Source organism: Neovison vison, chromosome 12, assembly GCF_020171115.1.
Source record: "Neovison vison isolate M4711 chromosome 12, ASM_NN_V1, whole genome shotgun sequence".
NCBI lineage: Eukaryota > Metazoa > Chordata > Mammalia > Carnivora > Mustelidae > Neogale > Neogale vison.
Window position 1 is genome coordinate 108,004,798 of NC_058102.1, and position 20,062 is coordinate 108,024,859.

Genomic DNA, 20,062 nt, shown 5'->3' on the forward strand with positions numbered 1-20,062 from the left:
AACTTTCTACAGACCCACTATGTTCTATTTCATCCCATGAGTTAGCAGGATAGATCTTATTTCTAACTCAAATCCAGAGACCCTCTGTGTCTTGCCTGAGGACCTATGAATGGTTAAAAGCAACAGAGTCCAGACACCTTGATACATGGTCTCATATACCCTTCCAGCTAGTTCCCAGGACAGTTTGTGGGAATCCATAGACCTATTCTCCCTCACACTTACCTTGGCTTTGCTTCCCTTGCCTGCTCTTTCCCTACTTAGCCCAGGGAGGGTCCCCGTAGCTCTTGGATCCTCGAGGCCCCACACATGTGAGATCCAGTGTTGGCATATAGCAGGTGCTCAGTAAACACCACTTCCTCTCCTTCCCCTGTACACTCCTTCCTACATACAATGGGGATCTGGCTGTATAGCTGGTATTTCCTCAGGAATACAGAAAGTCCCTCCTGTGCATTCCCCACAGCTCTGCCACACAGTTGGGCATGGGGAACTCCATCACCACAGGGCTGATGGCAGATAGCAGGCCTGAGTGCCCTCCCGCCCCTCAGCCTTCCTTTCCTACTGAGCCTCCCAGCCTGGGAACGTATCAGCCGCTGACTCGGCATCACCTGGTGCCCCAGTGCTGTCTCTGGCCTCTGATACCTCTACAGAAGCCACACGTCCCTCCATGTGTGCAGCTGTAGGCCTAGGTCCACACCTCCCATCATGCGGGCAGGTCCAGATTATCCGCACAGAGCCACTTCGCTCCCAGGAGGCAGAGATGTCTGAGAGTCCTGTAGCTGAAAGGAGCCACAGAAACCACACAGACCTGCAGTCCCCAGCTTGGGCACATTCCAGAAGCTGGGGAGCCCACTAGAAACCCAGATTCCCAAATACTTTGGCTCAGCAGATCTGCAACGGAGACCTGGGAGGCTGTGTTTTTAACCAGTGCCCAGGATGTTTCTAGGGAGCCATCAGAGAGCCAACGCTGGTGATCCACAGATAAAACCTCGCCTCCTCCTTGTGTAGATGAGGAAAATCCTGTTCACAGAGGCTGTGTGGCCGACCAAGGTCACCCAGCTTGATGACGGAGAAACTAAAATTAGAACCCAAGATTTCCAACTTCCAGGTCGGGGCTGTCACTAGCACAAGCTTACTCGTTGCCCTTGCTGTGTTCCCAGAGACAGGAAACAGTAAGAGGGGACGTGGAGTCCGGGGATCCAAATGTGTTGCTATACACTGAGAGGCCGTAGAAACATGGTCAGCTTGGTGGGGCAGACCGCGGCTCCAGCCTGTAGAACAAGGACAGTGATGGTCCCCACCTCCCAGGGTGGTTGGGACATCATGTCTGGAGAGTATTACCTCCAGGCCCTGGCAGGGACAGGAACTGGGAGCCAAGAGTTTGGCCCACTTGTGAGGCATTCAGATCCCGGAACCTCATTTGGCGGCCACTAAAGGACTAGGGGAACCCCGCCAACAGGCCAGACTAGCAAGCACCATTGCACTGCTGGGCCATGAGCTGTTTTCCTCAGGGCCCGGTGAAAGTCAGGGTGAGCCCAGGGACCCCAAGCTTCGTGGCTTATGATATTCTGGAGCCCAAGATCCCCCTGTCACCAAATCTGACCTCATCAGGGAGACAGCTCAAACCCGTCGTACTCCTGCAGAGGTCCCCAAAGGAGCAGACCATGAATCACTGTTGCCACAACTCCCCTCTCCGGGCATGTCCCTGGTTTAGCTCTCTGGTTTATATCACGATCATTGAACTGATCAGCAAGGAGAACAGACCCGTTTTTATAAGGGAAAGGAGATACCCCCCAAAAGCCAAAATTATGACTGTTTGCAGTTTGCAGGAAACACTTTTTAAATCAGTTCTGCCTTTGGTAGAGGCATCAGCCTGTTTCTGGGAAGAGTTCATGCTTGAGAAGCCCAGCACAAGTTGGAGGAGAAGCAAGCGAACCCCCTTGGAGAGGCATGTGGTCCTCAGGGAGACAGGCACAGACATCAGGGGCGAACCCACAGACTTCCCAGGGCAGGAGGTGGGCCGATGGCACCCACAGAGCAGAGGGCAGAGACCATAGCTTTGCATCATTGCTGTCTGGGACCTTCCATGGCCCCGGGTGCCATCAGAGTCTGCAGGATCCTGATGGCCGACCCAGAAGATCTGCCCTAGCCACCCAAGGAAGGGGCTCCAGTGTTGTGGGGTTCGGTTTCTGCCCTAGGAGTCTGTGACTCTCACCCATGACCCTGCAGTCTGTACCATGGGGAGCAAGTGTCTGAGGCTATCAGACATCCAAGGGAAGCCAGAGGTGAGTGTCCGCACGAGAGTGGGGAGGCGGCCCCACTCCAGGACCCCTCACAGAGCCCGTGCTTGATCCCCTCCTGGGGTCACTCCAGTATTCCGTGAGAACCCAGGGCTTCTTCACATGTTAGGTCATTGTTGTTTCTGTTTGGCTCCTTTTTCTAGTAAATAGTCGTCTATTTCTAGTCATACTGGTATAGCACTTGGACAACTACAAAAGGCCTTAATAAATATTTATGTGTTTTTATTTTCAATCCACCACATCCCCGTGAGGTAGATTTTATCATTTCCGTATGACAGCTGAAGAGACCAAGGCCCAGAAGGTAAAGCGATGTGTGCAGGAATCATGGTGGTCAGGTCAAGGCCTAATTGCTCCGCAATCAAAATTCTGCCCTTGGTTTGGGCGGGCTGATACACAGAGGCAGCCTAGGCCCTGACCTCCAGCACCGTAATCCGATGGGGGAACGAGGGCATGCTCACAGTTCACCCCAGCACAGGGCAGGAGATTCCCTGCATGTGCTCCTCCCACCGCTGTCCAGTCCTTTCAGAAGTGCTGTGGAGTGTAGATGCTGGAGATCAGGAAGGGCAGAGGTGCAATGAGCTTTTTATTTTTATTTTTATTTATTTTTATTTTTTTTGCTTTTTAAAAAAATCGTGCAAATGGGAGTTATTACCCTGTTGTCTGTATGACACAACATCGTGGCTTTGGGCAAGTCCTTACCTTCTTTGTGCCTTACTGTCCTGATTTGGACAAGAAGGCAGTGGGCCCCCGAAGCTTCCAGGTTCCCTCCAGCCTGATGTTTTGTGCTCAGATGCGTTCTGCACACCGCAAAGCTTGATGATCCTCCCAAGCCTTCTGGGCCAGCCACCAGGAAGGAACCAGAGCATGAAGGGGGCAAAAAAAAAAAAAGCAGAAACAGAGGCTGGGTGAGGGGAGTATTCCCTTTGGGACAGGAGCCTGAGTCCACTTGGGCAGGGAGGATCTGGTTGCCCAGCAGCTGCACTGGCTGCCATAGTATGGATCTTGTTCCCCAAAACTGATGTCCATGCTAATATCTCTGCACCATACGGGAAGTGTGGCTGAGCTGCCGCTGGTGGGCATTCATACCCTTGCCCGTCGGTGTTTAAGGAGCCTGGATTGAGCGTGCCACTTGCCTGTCTCAGCACAGGAAGTGCTGAGATGCTGAGACAGAAAATCTGGTGGACACACAGGCAGAGCTGGTCCCCTTGGGGTGATGTACTTGTGGGGCTACGAGAGCCAGGGAAGCCTCAGGCCCAGGCAAGCCCAGGTGCATGGTACGGAGAGGGGCCTAGGCAAGACAGCAGAAGCACTGTGCTTCCCTTGGACCCGTGCCTGCATGAAAGATAGCCCTTTTCTACCTCCACGCGTTCCTCACCCACCCATGCGTCCGTTCATTCACTCGCTTCCTTTGCTTCCTTCTCATTCATGGACGTGAGGGCACCTCATGGTATTAAGTACCATTAGTCATCAGAGGGACCTTGGAAGAGATGGGTGAGGCTTTGTCCCTGAAGGCACACCTGCAGGTGACCTGTCCCAACACAACCCTTCCCACTGGAGAATACCAGCTCTACTGAGTTCTCATAGGAGACAAAATCAGCCTCCCTGTCACATCCCACAAGGACGTGAGTCTTGTGATGAGTCTTCTCTTCTGAAGCCACATGGAGTCAGTCCAATCCTTTCAAGGGACAGTTCTCGAACACAGTGTTTCCTTAAATGTGGCATGTGTCCTGGCTGGCATGTAAGATGATTTTAGGTAGTACATGGATAAGCCCTTTAGTAGTTCTTTTTACTGTCCGCTTCGATGGAAGCATGGATATTTCTAGTTAAAAAAAAAATTTTTTTTGCCTTCCTAAATGTCTGTATGAAAAAAGCCAGTTGATTCAAGTAGAAGTAGTAAGTAAACAATACTAAACACATGTGAACATGGCCAAAATGATGCTGGTCTTGATCAACGCCCGTCTGTGCTGCCCCCTTGCCAGCATCCCCTTCCTGAACCTTTCACCTCTGTTACCATCCACTTCGCTCTGTTCTTCGACCACGGACTGTGTGTAACTATCACAGCTTTATGTACCCACATGGTTTCTCGAACCCATACCTTCAACTCTGACCCAGCATCGTCTCCGAGGCCCTGCACGCATTTTCACTTGGATGTTATTTCTTCTCCTCGTCATGCCTATGTGACATCTCAGATACCATGGGATTCTAGAACCACGGTGGGTGGGGGAGGGATAGGCACAGGGAGGACATTTCTTAAGTATTTCCTATTTAACATGCTAGTGCACATTTTCCCCCCAGTCCTTAAAGAGTCTTGATAGGAAGATACTATCTCCATTTTATAGCTAAGAAAGTGGACTCATGTGACATTTAAACAGTTTGGCTAAGGTGCAATCCTTGTGGGAGATCTGAAATTTAAACTCAGATTTGCTGGTGCCATGGAATTTCCATTATGCTGGGTGGCCTCCAAGCCGCGGCAGGAAGGGGAGTGCAGTTTATCTGGCCAGACTTCCCATTCGGTAGAAAAAGACACCCCAGCCCAGAGAGCTCGGGTGGCATGCCCAAGTTACATTACTAGCCCCGGCCAGCTCCTGCTCGGGACTCCGCTCATGACGCTCGCTCTTCCATCATTCTGAATGTGAAGGTTGAGGTCATCATGCACGATGGTCTCCTTGCAGTCCACTGCAGTCCTAGTGTTTCCTGAACCTGTCGCTGCCTTTCCGGTCCCACTGCTCTAATCTTCTCTGGTTCAGGTTGTCGTCACCTCCTTCCTGGACTTACTGCAGGGTCTCCCGACTTCAGTCTAGTCTGTCTGGGTACTGCTTTCCATATCTGTCTATGTAAAACGTATCTCGGCACACATCACCCCTTGATCACAAATCATCATCAGTCCAAATCACCACAGACCTTTAATTCCATGGACCTTAAATCCCAGGGACAGCTCCCTCATATGGAGTATAAATTCTCTCCTGTCACTTGAGACCTGCTGTAATTTAGACCCTAACTGTCTCTCCAACCTTGTCTCCCACAGTGCAAACTCTCTAGCAAAAACGGTCTTCTCCTGTGTCTCTGTGGGAACTTACACTTCCCATATGGAAATCACCTCACTGCACCCAGGCTCAGCACTCAGGACCAGCTCACACCATCTATGCTCACCTCTAGCCCTTGGAAATCCGACTTTTCTCCAAGTTCTTAATCTGCTTCTTAATTTGCTTCCTACCTGCAGGAGTCATGCAGCAGTAGTAAATGTGACCCTATGATAGAATTCCTCCCTATCAGGCACATTCTTCCTGCCTTCTGGCCTGACTGTGAGCCCGAGGAGGACAGGGTGAAGTCTGATACCCTTTTACAATCTCAGTCCTTAGTCTCCGTGCCCTTCATCAGGGTGGGCCCCTCTGTATATGTTCTTCACAGTGACAATGCAACGTGTCTTTATGGGGACAGAGGGTAAGTCTGCTGCTGGGAAAGAGCCCCTCCTTTCTACCCCGGGAGCTGCATACCAAGGGCTGGGTGACAGACGGCCTGCGGACCCACAGGGCTGTCTGGGGAGCAGGTAAGAGGAAGATGTGAAAGCACATTGTAAAGCAAAAAGTGCAGTTGTGTGAAAGAGGCCAAGACTGCATAATCAACCTCGATGTCTTCTAGGTGTCCTTTGGACTCAGCACTGGAAGGATCTCTGATCCTGGCCCTGGCCCTCTATAAGGCACAGTAGGGGACAGAGGGAAACTGGGCACTCACACTCCTGATGGGGAAAAGACATCCAGGACACTTGCCACAATCTAAGGATGTTTAAAACATGCCATAAACCCAGAGGTAAAAATTCCAAATGACTGCCCCTAAGGCTATAATGCCCACAGAGAAAGGAGATTGAAAGCCCTCGAAGTCAAAGGAACTCTCTACTGGGAGGAGGAATCCATTTGAGCCCAGAGGAAGTAAGAACGTGCCAGGCTAGGAGCCACAGAGGCTGGAATGGAACTAGGCATGTAGGAAAGTCGTTTCTTTTTTTTTTTTTTTTTTTAATTTTTTTTTCCTCCAATTTATTTATTTTCAGAAAAACAGTATTCATTATTTTTTCACCACACCCAGTACTCCATGCAAGCCGTGCCCTCTATAATACCCACCACCTGGTACCCCAACCTCCCACCCCTCTGCCACTTCAAACCCCTCAGATTGGTTTTTTTGTTTGTTTTTTTTTTTTTCGTTTTTTTTTTTTTTTAAAGATTTTATTTATTTATTTGACAGACAGAGATCACAAGCAGGCAGAGAGGCAGGCAGGCAGAGAGAGGAGGAAGCAGGCTCCCCGCTGAGCAGAGAGCCCGATGTGGGACTCGATCCCAGGACCCTGGGATCATGACCTGAGCTGAAGGCAGCGGCTTAACCCACTGAGCCACCCAGGCGCAGAGTCCATAGTCTCTCATGGTTCATCTCCCCTTCCAATTTACCCAAAAGCACATACCCTCCCAATGTCCATAACCCTACCCCCCTTCTCCCAACCCCCCTCTCCCCAGCAACCCACAGTTTGTTTCGTGAGATTAAGAGTCACTTATGGTTTGTCTCCCTCCCTATCTCATCTTGTTTCATGGATTCTTCTCCTACCCACTTAAGCCCCCATGTTGCATCACTACTTCCTCATATCAGGGAGATCATATGATAGTTCTCTTTCTCCACTTGACTTATTTCGCTAAGCATGATACGCTCTAGTTCCATCCATGTTGTCGCAAATGGCAAAATTTCGTTTCTTTTGATGGCTGCATAGTATTCCATTGTGTATATATACCACATCTTCTTTATCCATTCATCTGTTGATGGACATCTAGGTTCAGGAAAGTCGTTTCTTAACTCGAGTGGTTGGTGTTGGGATAAGACAAGGTAACATATGTGGGAAGGGAAAAGTTCAAGCAGAAAAGCTGGTGCCTAATCAGCTAGGAGTAAGGAATCCCTTTTGGTTCCTGAGGAGGGATATGGCATGATAAAAGTGATGCTCTGGAAAGTTCCTTGCTCAGAGATTTCTTTATCCTTTGAGGGGGGGAAAATGCACACTAGAGAGAGAAATGCCAGGTCTGCATCCACATCTTCTGTCTCCAGGCTTCTGGTGCTGGGATGTTGAAGAGGATCCTCTGTGCCTCGCTATCCAATCTCTTTCAGGACTGTAATGTTCTGCCTCACGCAGCCATATCCTTTGTCTCAACAGCCCCTTGATGAAACAAGGCTAAGTACAGAACTACGTGGGCTACCCTCTGATGGGGATTTGGGCTGAGCTGGCTAGATCTAGTCTGAGACCATAATCTGAAATAAGCATCTCACACACAGGCTGAGAGCTAACCAGGAGACAGAGGAGCGTTTGTCTTAGTGTTTACGAGCTCTCGCCTCTCCCAGCTGGGTGAGGCTAAGCTCAGCTCTAATGTTACCAAAAGGCTGAGAAGGGGTGGGAGCATGGAAGGGCAGTGGGATAAAGAGTCAGAAAGAGGAGTGACTTGTAGACAGCAAATAGAGCCTATCAGTAAGGGGGTCTTCAGAGGCAAGTACTTGAAAACTCAGCTTGAAATGATTTCTACAATAAGGAAATTTTATCTCACATAAAATAGGTCTCAAGATAGGGTGACACCAAAGTTAGTTAAATCAATTTGCTGGTTCAATGACTTTACCCAGGACTCCAGTTCTTTTCACCTTTTCTCTCTGCCACCATCAGCACATCACTCTTGTCCTCAACTAGTAGTCCTTGTGATCCCAGTTGTTTGCCATGGTTTCAGGCTTCACATACAGACACCAGCCTGTCCAGCTAAAGAAGAGATTATAGGGACACCTGGGTGGCTCAGTGGGTTAAAGCCTCTGCCTTCAGCTCAGGTCTGATCCCAGGTCCTGGGATCAAGTCCCGCATCGGGCTCTCTGCTCAGTGGGGAGCCTGCTTCCTCCTCTCTCTCTGCCTGCCTCTCTGCCTGCTTGTGATCTCTGTCTGTCAAATAAATAAACAAAAAATATTATGAAAAAAAAGAGAGAGATTATAGTGCTTTTTTGAATGTATGTCTTTCTCCTTCTTTTAATCAATGAAGAATCTTCTAGCAGCATTCCAGATCATTTCCCTTCATGTCACACTGGCCAGGGATGGATCACATGTCCCTTCCATAGCCAATGGATGGAGGAGAAAAACTGGCCTCCATTGGATTAGATTAGTGGTTGGTTTTTGGCCACAGTACTCCTCACAAGTAGTGACCAGGTTTGATTAGGAGTCAGAAGAGAGTGCAAGGGTCCATACTCTAGCCAGCATCTTCAGCACATGTCTTCACACTGTCAGTGGGAATACAGAGTGCCCTGGGCCAAGCGGGCTGTGCAGCTCAAGCTCTTGTTTCACGTTGCTGAGTTTCAACAAATGTCATTCAGTGTAGCCCCAACAAATTTCCATTCACTTCTAGTCTCACAGTGGTGCCAAGTAAATAGGCCCTGGGGTGGTTGAGGGCTGAGTGGTGGGGTCCATCTATCACTATAACCACAAATAAAGTCATTAAACTTAGAGTCCTGGCTCTATTGCCTACTAAATGCAGAACTTCATGGAAAATTACTAAATCTCTTTGATAAGTTTCCTCATGTATATAATGGAGATAATATTTTTAATTCATCATGCAGAGTTACTATTAATATTATAACTAAAGCATTCAGGCTCAGACTCAGGTGTTAATGGCAGCTGTGGTGGAGGAGGAGGAAATAGTATGGTGGTGGTGGTGGCGGTGGTGGTGATGGTGTCCATGGTAGGGGTGGTGATGGCAGTGGTGATGACAACAGTGATGGTGATGGTGGTCAGGTGATCATGGTACATGGTAGTGATGGTGATGGCAATGGTGAGATAATAGTGTTGGTAAGACTGATGGTAGAGGTGGAAATGGTGATGATGATGGTAGTGGTGATGATGGTGGTGATGGAGGTGGCAGAGGTAGTGGTGGTGAGGCTGATCATCGTGCAGGTGGTGGTGATGATGGCAGTTATGATGATAATGGTGGAGGTGGTGATGATGGTGGTGGACGTGGTGATGGTACTCACAGTGGAAGCAGTGATGGCAGTGGTGATGACAATAGTGGTGGTGGTGCTGATGATGGCGATGATAGTGGTGAGGTGATCATGGTGCAGGTAGTGACGGTGATGGCAATGGTGATGATAATACTGTTGGTAATATTGATGGTACAGGTGGTAAAGGTAATCAGGGTGCAGGTGGTTATGGTGATGGCAGTGGTGATGACGGTGATGGTGGAGGTGGCAGAGGTGGTATTGGTGATGGTGGTGATCATGGTGCATGTGCTGATGGAGTGATGATGGTGGTGGCAGTGGTGATGGTCCTCACGGTAGAGGTGGTGATGGCAGAGGTGATGATGATGAGGGTGGTGATGGTGACGATGGTGATATGAGGAATAAAGGAAAAAAGAGAAAGTACCCACCCTTCCTGTTTCACAAAGAGATCATTAGACTTAACATAAAAACATATAAGAAAATGCCTTCTAAACTGTAAAGTGCTACCCAGTGAGCTATCACCATGGTGAAGACAACAAGGTTAGCACACCCCCTACATCCATGGGTACCCTACTCCCGAAGAGCACTGACTGTCATCATTCACCCCTGTCTGCCATAACTGAAATAAGTTATTTCAAGAGGCAGAGGATTGTGAAGTTCCCAGAGACACAAGGGAAAATCTCACAGCTCTGCTTCTTTAGCTAGAATGGAACCCATTGCTGTAGCTCTAAGGGCTAGCAAGGGAGGTGAGGCAAGGCCATTTGGAACACATGGAACCCAGCAAACGGGATACAGAGAACGTTTGGTTTTGTTTCATTGTTAAGTTGCCTTGATAATACAAAGGCGGTATGAGAACTAAGTCTCTAGTTTTTGTTGAAGTCAAGAGGATCCGATGAGACAGAGAAGTGAGTTGTGCTACCTGCTCTGAGGCCAGGGCAGGAGAAGAGCCAGGGAGAGGCAGCAGGGCTGGTGCCACTGACGACCCCAGCGCCCAGCAGGCTATCATGGGAACAAGCAGAGCCAGGACCTCAGGGGAGGACACACAAAGTCCCCTGGGGCAGGGACGCCCCCCCCCCCCAAATGTGTGCAGTATAGCTACTGTGTGCAGGTGCTGGGATGGCAATAATGACAGCAGCTCCCATTGGAGCAATGACTCTGGTTCCTAGTTCTCATTATTACCACTTTTCCCACTTTACTGATAAGAAACCAAAGTTTTGGAAGATTATTTAACTTGTCATAGAGAAATAGTTTGATCCCAGGTGCATCTGACTCCAAAGCCCTCTCTCCTCTGCCACTTTGCCTTTCATTTAAAGACACTTCTTTACCAAAGGTGACAAAGATACTTGTTCCTGCCCTGAAGACCCCCTACCCCTAGAGAGGAGAAACACACAGAAAACTCACACATTGTGATGAGTGCTATCATCTGAAGAAAGGGTGCCACAGCTGGGACTGGGCCTGACTAATTCCAGCTCTCTGGGGGCAGAGGAGGCAGGTGACAGTGGAGAAGTTCACACAAGGTGATGACGCTGGAGCTGGCTTGGATCTGAGAGGGAGTCTGCCTGGTAGAGAAAGGGGCGAGGCTTGCCAGGACATGAAGAGAATTGCCCAGAACGTCCGGTCTGTTTTGGGCATGGTCAGACCCGTGTGGCTGGAACTCAGGGTGGTAGCTGAGGATGAGGCGGGAGGGACAGGTTGGGGGGGGGTGACTGTGACAGGCCTAGGAGCCAGGCTTGAGGCGGCTTGATCCTACTTTAAGGTAGAGAGGGGAGTTGTTGGAGATGTTTATGAAGTAACACAGCCTAGATGTCAATGGGAGGGTTTAGGGAGCTGTTTTAATGTAATGGAGGCCTGGATGGAGATGGGCAGTAGGGACAGGCAGAAAAGACAGGGTCCGTTTCCCCAGGCCAGGTACTGGTGTGACTCTTCAAAAGAAGATAGGCACTTAGGAGAGTTTTGAGGCCACCGCTGCACACTCCCTCCATTTGGGAAATTACATTCTAGACCACAGGTCACTAAGCAAATGCCCCATTGTCCCCAGGAGTAATTCAGCCCTGACTGGTAATATCTGTCACCCTCTTCACTCCATTACCCCCAAAGAAAAGGTAATATCCCTGAGCCAGAGTGAACTCCTTAGAGAGGAAGGGGCTGATCATATTCTGACAGCCAGAGCTGCCCGGTGAAGGACGGGCCACCTCAGAAGGAAATGACAGCCTGAGGTAAAGGAGGTCAATGGGAGGGATCCTGTGCTGTGGGCAGGTGGCTGGCCCGTGTTATTTGGGCACCCCAAGAGGGGGGTGCAGGCAGCACGTGACAAAGGTTGACAGTTCCCTCTGTACTAACCACATGCTAGACACCAGATAAATAATAGAAGCAGGCTGGTCTCTGACCTAGGGGGGTGTACACTGAGGAACCCAGGCTGGGGAGGGACCCAGAGAGGGACAGAGATGCTGTCTTAGAGACAAGGCCAGTGAAGGGTCCAGGAGGAGCCAACATGCCTGTACCTCTACATCTGACATGGCCTGCTCGGCACTCATTGAATCTCAGGCCAGTGCCACTGGACTGGGGCAGCCAAGGCAAAGCTTGTCTCCAAAGGGGTCTCCAAAGGTCCCCAAAGGGGAACTTGAGAAATTAGTAAGTGGATGAGTCACTTCAACTTAGCATCATGGCTAAGCATGGAGAAACATTCCAGTTGGAGGAGAGTTTTTGTTTTTTTAAACTGAGCTACTCTAAAACCAATGATCCTGGCATACTTCTCAGATCACTCAGCCTCAGTTGCTCCTTGCCCTCACTAAATAGGTAAAATTTTTTTTTTCAAAGTTTCTTTACTCTTAGGCTATTAAATGGTTTGTCCTGTCTCCTCTTTATTCTCTAGAAATCTCAAGTCTTAAGGCCAGACCATTTGAACCACTGATACCTTCTAAATGAGGCCCTTGGGAAGGGCCTACCCTCAAAAAATTGTGAGACTAAAGCGTTCGTCTCCAGGGGTCTCCCGTATCCCTTCCCAGCCCCCTTCATCCCCATCTAGGTGTCCCAGGCATCTCTGTCTAGGCATCTGTCCAGGCGTCTGTCCAGGGTATCACAGAAGATTACGCTGTCTACTTGCTGATGAGTTAGTCCCTGGGACCTGATATAGGACTGAACATGACATCATGTACTTTGACAGGAGACCTCTGAGGAAAACCTTTAACATCCAAATGCTTCTCTTTTTTTTTCCACTGTGGTAAACTCTGTATATCATAAAATTTGCCATCCTAACCATTTCTAAGTGCCCACTTCAGGGCCACTAATTCTACTCCAGATGTTGTGTATCCATCACCATGGTCTATTTCCAAAGTTTGTCGTGCCCTGAAATAGTTCCTCCCTCCTTCCCCTTTCTCATAGCCTCTCCTCTACTTTCTGTCTCTGTGAATTTGCCCATCCTAGACTTCTCATATAAGTAAAATCTTACAACGTTTGATTAGCGTCATGTTTTCAAAGCTCATACCTGTCATAGCCTGTCAGACCTTCATTCCTTGTTATGGCCACCTAATATTCCATTGGGTGAATATTCTTCATCCACTGATGGAAGAAAGGCTTCTTAATGGATGAATTCCAGGCACCAGGAGAGACCTTAGAAGAGAGGAAGATTTGGGGATCCCTCCTGCCCTCCTTTCCAGCCACTCTACATAGGTGGCCCTTCATTGCCCAGCATCCCCCAATGGGCACAGTAATCCAGGATCTCAGTCAGCCCACAGACAAGAGAGCGCTGCAGGAACAGCACCGTACCAGCCATTGGGAAACACAAGTACTCACCTATGGGGTGGATGTGTGACCTTGGACAAGTCCTCTTACTTCTATCAAAGGAAGAGCTTGGGTTGTGTGTCCTTGTAGGAGGTCCTTCCAACTTCTCATATTCTGCCAAGTCCCTCAGTGTCCTGAGAGACACATGCAACACAGCAAGTGGTATGGGACAGAACACAATCTCAGGAAACGTGTCTAACTGAATGAAGGAGTGAAGGGCCGAGAGAAGAACTGGAGAGTAGGAACTAAGGTACTCAAGTTTCTTCATCTCCCTTCATTAGAGATAGTCAGGAGGCTGTTTTAGAGGTTAGGTTGAATGATACTTAAATTATGAAACAATCTGGCATACAAGGTGCTGTTTGACACATTATTATTGTGTCTCTTATCTTTGCACCTTGTACTGAGATGGAATTGTATGACTGGGCTTCTCATCAATTCTGTCTGGTGCAGAAATCTTGGCAGCTCCAATAAATACACTTGCATAAATTTAAGTGACTACACACACGCAGGCTCTCTTCGTATGAATTCTCACACCTTGCCCTGTTATTTGGCAGATCTAAGCTGTATAGTGTTCAACCCAGATGGTGGGCATCACCAGCTGTGCCACGTGTGTGTGCATATGTGCATGCAGAAACATGCACATGTGCTTTGACATGGCAGCCTCTCCATGGCTGTCCTTGTCTGAAGAGCTCTACCTGGACATGGCTTCTGTCATCAGGAGTCGGTGTTCTCCCGAAGCACAAATATGAATGATGTCCCTACTGAAGGACCTTTATATTATAAAATCTATTTGTGTTTATAGTGATCCTCAGAGAAATGAGGAGAGGAACTCTTTGTTCCTGTCTGTGTCTTGGAATCCACTCTACCTCAGGCAGAACCATACACATACCAGGGTTTGGCATCCTCATTCACCACAGAATTTTGAAAAGACTTTGGAAATCATCTGCTACTTTGGAATTGGTGTTCAAAGTTCCCAGAAAAACAAATAAAGAGGCAAACAAAACAGTGATTCCTCTTCTCAAATAAAATCTTCTCAGGAACCAGCATTGTAAAGCCAATAAAAGTCCTCTCGGCTATTCAGAGATGGCGACTTCTTTTTCTCGTGTTGTCTCTGTCCTCACCCCATTGTACTGGTTCCCTGGGCTCTTTTGAACTGTGTTAGGATCTTTGGACAACTTAGTATGTGGGTTGGAATGGTGCTGCTCTTGTTCAAGACAGCAGGGGTTCAGTGAGGAAAGGCCCACTTTCTCAGCCTTCCCTAACCTGTAACTGCTCCCAGAGCAGCACTGTGGAAGCCCAGGGCTCTCTGCAGCATTGCATTTTTTAATGCTTAGCTAGGAGAGACCCAGAGAAGTCAAGTGACTTGACCAAAGACACACAGCCAGTGGTACCAGAATCAAGATTATTACCATCAAAAGATAATTGAGACTCTCTCCTATAGAAGGAAAGATAAGATACATGTACATGAAGAGATAAAGGAAAAATAAAATTAACACTGTTCTCATCAGTGTCTATTAGTTCTACAAGTGTTTAGAAGATTGATATCATGGTTCCTGGAATGCGAGGTTCTTTCCACTGAATTTTTCTAAATATTTGAGACATGGGTGTTGCCATGGGTGCCAGCTGCCAGCAGTAGTGCTGAGAAATGAGCAGGGAGAGAGGAAGGGAAGGGTGAAGAAGATGAACATGGAAAGGCAGCAGTAAGGGGAAATAGCCGTGGTTAGGAAGAAGAAGAGGAGCATCTGAAAGGCTGAAGTCATCATACCTGCCCCAGGGAGGTAGGGCTTCACTCTTGATTTGGGAAGGGGGTCTTCCGGAAGCCCTGGGACTCCATTATGGTGTATTACCATTCCAGCCTTGATCTTCCTCTCATCTGCGGGTTTTCATGCCTCCATTTTTTTTTTTTTAATGCCTCCTTAACCCTGTCCAACTTTAACACAGAACAGTAGGAATGGGAACCTTAGTCTTTCCTGGTTGACTTCCAAAGTTCCTGAGTTCCCAAAATCACAGAAAAAAAAAAGTTACCCCCTTTTCACAGGCTGAACATTCTGCATTCTCAAAGAGCTCTGTGGCACCTCAGATTTCAAGAGGGTACACAGCTCTGGTCTCAGAACTCAGGCAGAAGGAGAGCTATGAAGGAGTGTGTAGTCACAGGACCAGAGGCGTAAGACATCAGCACATCAAGAGAAAGGTCTTGGACAAACTTTTGCATTTCTCCACTCCATTCATTTTTGCCCTTAGGTGTTTCTGTGGCAACACAACATATGTTTTGAAAGGATCAACCAAGCTGTTTCACTTGCTTACATTTTCGTTTGTTTTTCTCTTGGGTTTGGGGCGGGTGGGATTAACTTCGAGAGCACTCATCCCTCTGAAGTCAGAACAAATTGAATAGAGCCATCAGCACGCGCGTACTCGGCAGCAACAGACACCTGCCTGGTGTCTCAGGATTCTTTGTCCAGACCCCTTCTTACTCAGTTCTATCTCGGATCCCTAAACAACTTAGGATGAGGACTCTGACCTAGTTGTGTCTCTGGGGATAAGCAGGGACCAGTGAGAAACATTCCCCTGCACCCAGGAAGGCAAGATGAGATGAATGGACCTTTGGACCCAGGGTCAGGAAATCTGCTTTCCCATCTTCTGCATATACTTCTCTGACCTTGGTATCTTACCAGCATCCTGGATTTTCAAGTAAGGTGGTTAATTAGATACCCTCTAAGATTCTTTCTGTCTCTCCAACCCAAGTGCTTTAAGCAGGATCCTGTAAGTTCTGCCAAGGAGGTATATTCCCATAAGGTGAAAGCGCTTTCAGGGGATGAGATTGCCTACCACGGAAAGGGATTCCAGCCTCATCTCTCATCTCTTCAGTCTGCACACTCTCCTGGGGCAACCCCATTCAGCCCTCCCCAGCAAGCTGACCTCCCCTTGACTCCTTATGTCTGATCACCAGGAGCCCCGCAAATGTCCCATAAAAGCTTTAACTCAGCAAGTCCAGAACTGATGTCTCTCTGCGTTGCAGCAAGAGGCATGGCCATCCAGAGTGACCCAAGTTAGGAAACTCAGGCAGGGGAGCAGTGCCCTTCTTTTGCTGTTTCTTCCTCCAACCCCTCCATTCAACCAGAAACCACATTACCTTCTTTCTATCTCTCAAACCCACCTAGATCTCACTAGTCCGTCTGTCTACCTTGGCTCAAGCCTCCGTGGTTTCTGCATGGGTCACCCCCAACTCCCTCCAACCCCATCACCATCCTCATGCTCTAGGCCAATGCCAGATGATAGTACACATCTAACTCCAACATTCACTATCGCTCAGGATAAAATCCAAGCCTCCGAGGGCAGCCCTAAAGCCCCCGGTCATCTTGTTCCTACCCACCTCTCCAGCCCCATAACCTTCACTCTAGCTGATCAGATGCCTGCATTACCTGAAGCTCTACACACACACACACACACACACACACACACACACACACACACACTTTCCATGTTCTCCCTTTCAACCCCATCCTGAAGGAGTTTAACCCATCATCAACCTAATCAACCCACTTTAACCCAACATCACCTCCTATTAAAAGACCAGAGGCTCCCACATACTGTTACCTGTTCCAAGGTCATGCTTCCCCTCCCCATCCCTGTAATGGATAGTGAGTAAGAGACCATCCTGCCCCTAAGGTGAAGATTAATGCCGGCCTCTCCATTCCCTTCCCACACCTTCTGCCTGATCACGGCCTTCATCGGCACATGGGCCCGTGGTTCTTAAACTTCAGGGTGCCTCTGGAAAACCTGGAATCATCCAGGCTCCACAGCCAGGAGATCTGCCTCTGTAGATCAGGGGAGGGTCCAGAATTCTGCATTTTTAAACTCTGTATCCTCAAACTGCTTCACCCTGAGCTGGGCACAGTGAAGCTAGCACTCATTCCAAGTCTAGCAAATCAGAAAGATTGGCTAGGTGCACAGGTACATGTGTGGGCTAGCCTCCCTCCACAGAGCTACCCATCAGGCTCCAATGGCCCTGCTCTTGGAGCACCTTCCCAGCAGGAGGGCATCTGACTTCCCAGGTGATGCCCCCTCTCAACATGTGGGTGAGACCTAGAGGTCTTCAATTAGCTCCATCTGACCCAACAGACATGGGAAGATAGATCTAGGAGTTCTGAGCCTACTGTCTCCTTGGGGACTGTGACTGGGCCTGTCCTGCTTGGAGGATATGTGGCCGAATGCCATATAGACCAGTGTTTTGTGGCTCCAGTGAGAGATGGGCTAAGGCTCCTGCAGAGCCGAGCAGTGGAGCGTGAAGGCATCCAGGCAGCCTTCCCCTGGTGGGGGCCATTAAGGCACCGCACTGGGAACAAGGTTGGGAGAAAGCAATTAGTGGTGAGGGAAGCCAGTGAATCAGCACACAGAGTCGGCTCGCTCTAATTGAGCCAATGAGTTTGTCCTGTTAAGTGTGGGCTCCCAGGGACAGGAGCTTCATCCTTAAATGCAAAGCCTTCTTCAAGGTGGTAGAGAGAGGAAAAACACTACCTCCTACCCCTTGAGAAAAGAGATGAGTCTTTTCTCTTCACTGCCCCACCCCAGTGCCTGCCTCCATCCTGGAAATGCTGATTTTCTCAGCTGTCTCTGTCTTTGGACAAAGGTTTTTATTTTCTCAAGAAAGAGAGAGACTTCAAGTTTAGGGTCAAGGTATATGAGCAGATTGCCTGTGTTTTAGCTGCTGTTAGAAGATTTTCAAGGTCGGGGCGCCTGGGTGGCTCAGTGGTTTAAGCCTCTGCCTTCAGCTCAGGTCATGATCTCAGGGTCCTGGGATCGAGCCCCACATTGGGCTCTCTGCTCAGCAGGGAGCCTGTTTCCCCCTCTCTCTGCCTGCCTCTCTGCCTACTTGTGATCTCTCTCTATCTATCAAATAAATAAATAAAAATCTTTAAAAAAAATTTTAAGAAGATTTTCAAGGTCTCAACTTCTTTGCGGCTGTGTTTCTGGTCTCTCATTTTGGAGAACCCAAGATGGTTTCTTTATCTTCAGGTTTGTTACCTCAAGGTGGCAGTAGGTACATTTATCCCATGGTTCTGTCCCCTCCTTTCTGAGCACTATTCTTTTCTGTCTTGGCATCATTTCCCTCTAGATCAAGACATTATGAGTTCTCTTCTGAGAAGGTGCAATGAAACATTCACTGATTAACTAAATATTTCTCCAAAATGCGTAATTTTTCCACCACCCAAATATTTGCATTATAATGGGACATTTGAAGACTGAAGAAACACTTAATGCCCAATGAATTGGAGCTCTAAGTTTGGAGCAGACTGTGGCATTGGTAATCTGGCTTGGGGGTCCCACCCAGTGTCCCCCTAGATCCTACCACAGAGTGGGCAGCACTCTCCTCCACCTGCTTGGGAGATCTGCTGGTTCAGAACTTTCCAGATCCCCGATCTCATTGACTTTATTTTTCTCTCCCTTCTATTTTTGTTTCCTAGGAACGAGTGGAATATCTCTTTCTCATAATTTTTACTGTGGAAGCATTTTTAAAAGTAATAGCCTATGGACTTCTCTTTCACCCCAACGCTTACCTCCGCAATGGTTGGAATTTACTAGATTTTATAATTGTGGTTGTAGGGTAAGTATCACTACCTTTCTCTCTTCCCTCCCCTCACCCCTCACCATCCACCAACATGTGCCTCCATTTCCTTCTGTTATTTGTATCTCTTTTTATTTGGTCATCGTGGCAATGGACACCAGGCAAGATGAGAGGATCCATTAGTCACTTTGAATTCAGACTTTCTTCAAAGGGAAAAGACCTCTTACATAGGAACATCTCCCTCACTCACATGCTCATGTGTGTGCATTCACACACACACACACACACACACATACACACACACACACATAGAGTGGGATCTGAGTGCTTTCATGGAGCTCAGGATCCTCTCTATAACAAAGGAGATTCCTCTGCTTAAGGTCTTTTATTCCATCTCCAACCACATCTGGCCAGACCACTCTTCGAACCAGTTCCCCTGCTGGGTTCCCAAGCAGGGTTCGTCCAGCTGGCCTGGCAAGCAGCCCATGGGCATAGGGGTGGTGGCAAAGCTGGCAGAGAAGGTGCCATGGATGCCCAATCTTCTCTCTACACTGGGCCTCCTCTGGGACCCCAGGAAACAGGCTGCTCGAAATAGGTATGTGGGAAGATGACAGAGAACTATGAAGGGCCAAGTCATGGGTGGCCTAAGTAGAACCAAACACACCTTTCCCCAAACATGCTGTTTCACTGTAGCATAAGATAAAGCAAGGTCAATATATGCTCTAAGAGAAAAAAAAAAAGGAATGTAAATAATAAAATTCAGAAGTGATGATCTCCTTATGTAGGAATTAGTGACTTTACAAAAAGATCCTCTATGAATTATCTATGCACGTGCTATGTGAAATGTAGTTCATTAAGACACAGTTGCTAAAGTTCCAGCCACTCCTCTATTTTGTGAAGGCAGGGCATCTTACAGCAGGTTCTCCTTCGAGAACAAGCTGAGGCTTCTGGGAGCTCATTTGGCATTTCTCTGAGCCCCGAGAATGGTCACGTGGTGGCTGCCTGGTGTTTTTTACTCCTGCGGAGTTCCAACAGACTTCAGCGTCAAGGTCAATGTGTCACTGGGCTCATGTCCCAGGAACCTATTTTTGGCGGGCACCATTCGTGCCTTCCCAGTGAACACACGGGTCCTTCTGGACTCCTCCAGAGTGCTCACTGCTCGTCATCTCCTGAGAGTGTCTGCTCTTTCCTGCGGGAAATAACAAGAGCAAATCAAGACCATTGAGAAGTTCTTTCCTTGCCTCTCGCCATCTGGATGACTTATTAGGGTTGTTTGGAACTGTCTTAGGGGTTTTTTCCGTTGTCTTTTATTTTTGCACAGCCAATGAATGACACACTTTGGCCACCTTAACACCAAGGATATTTGGGTGACGTGAGAAGCACGAAAGTTACTGGATTATTTGCCAGGTATAGATCAGGCTCCAGAAGCCTG

At 48.4% G+C, this 20,062-nt stretch overlaps 1 protein-coding gene across 1 annotated transcript in view; it reads left to right on the forward strand.

The window, feature by feature from the left end:
* Window positions 1-20,062, forward strand: part of CACNA1C (calcium voltage-gated channel subunit alpha1 C) — a 621,853-nt gene that overhangs the window by 361,385 nt on the left and 240,406 nt on the right. Inside the window, exon 4 of the mRNA XM_044228473.1 lies at window positions 18,530-18,669. Coding sequence (XP_044084408.1) covers window positions 18,530-18,669 — 140 coding nt within the window. The remainder of the gene's footprint in view (window positions 1-18,529; window positions 18,670-20,062) is intronic.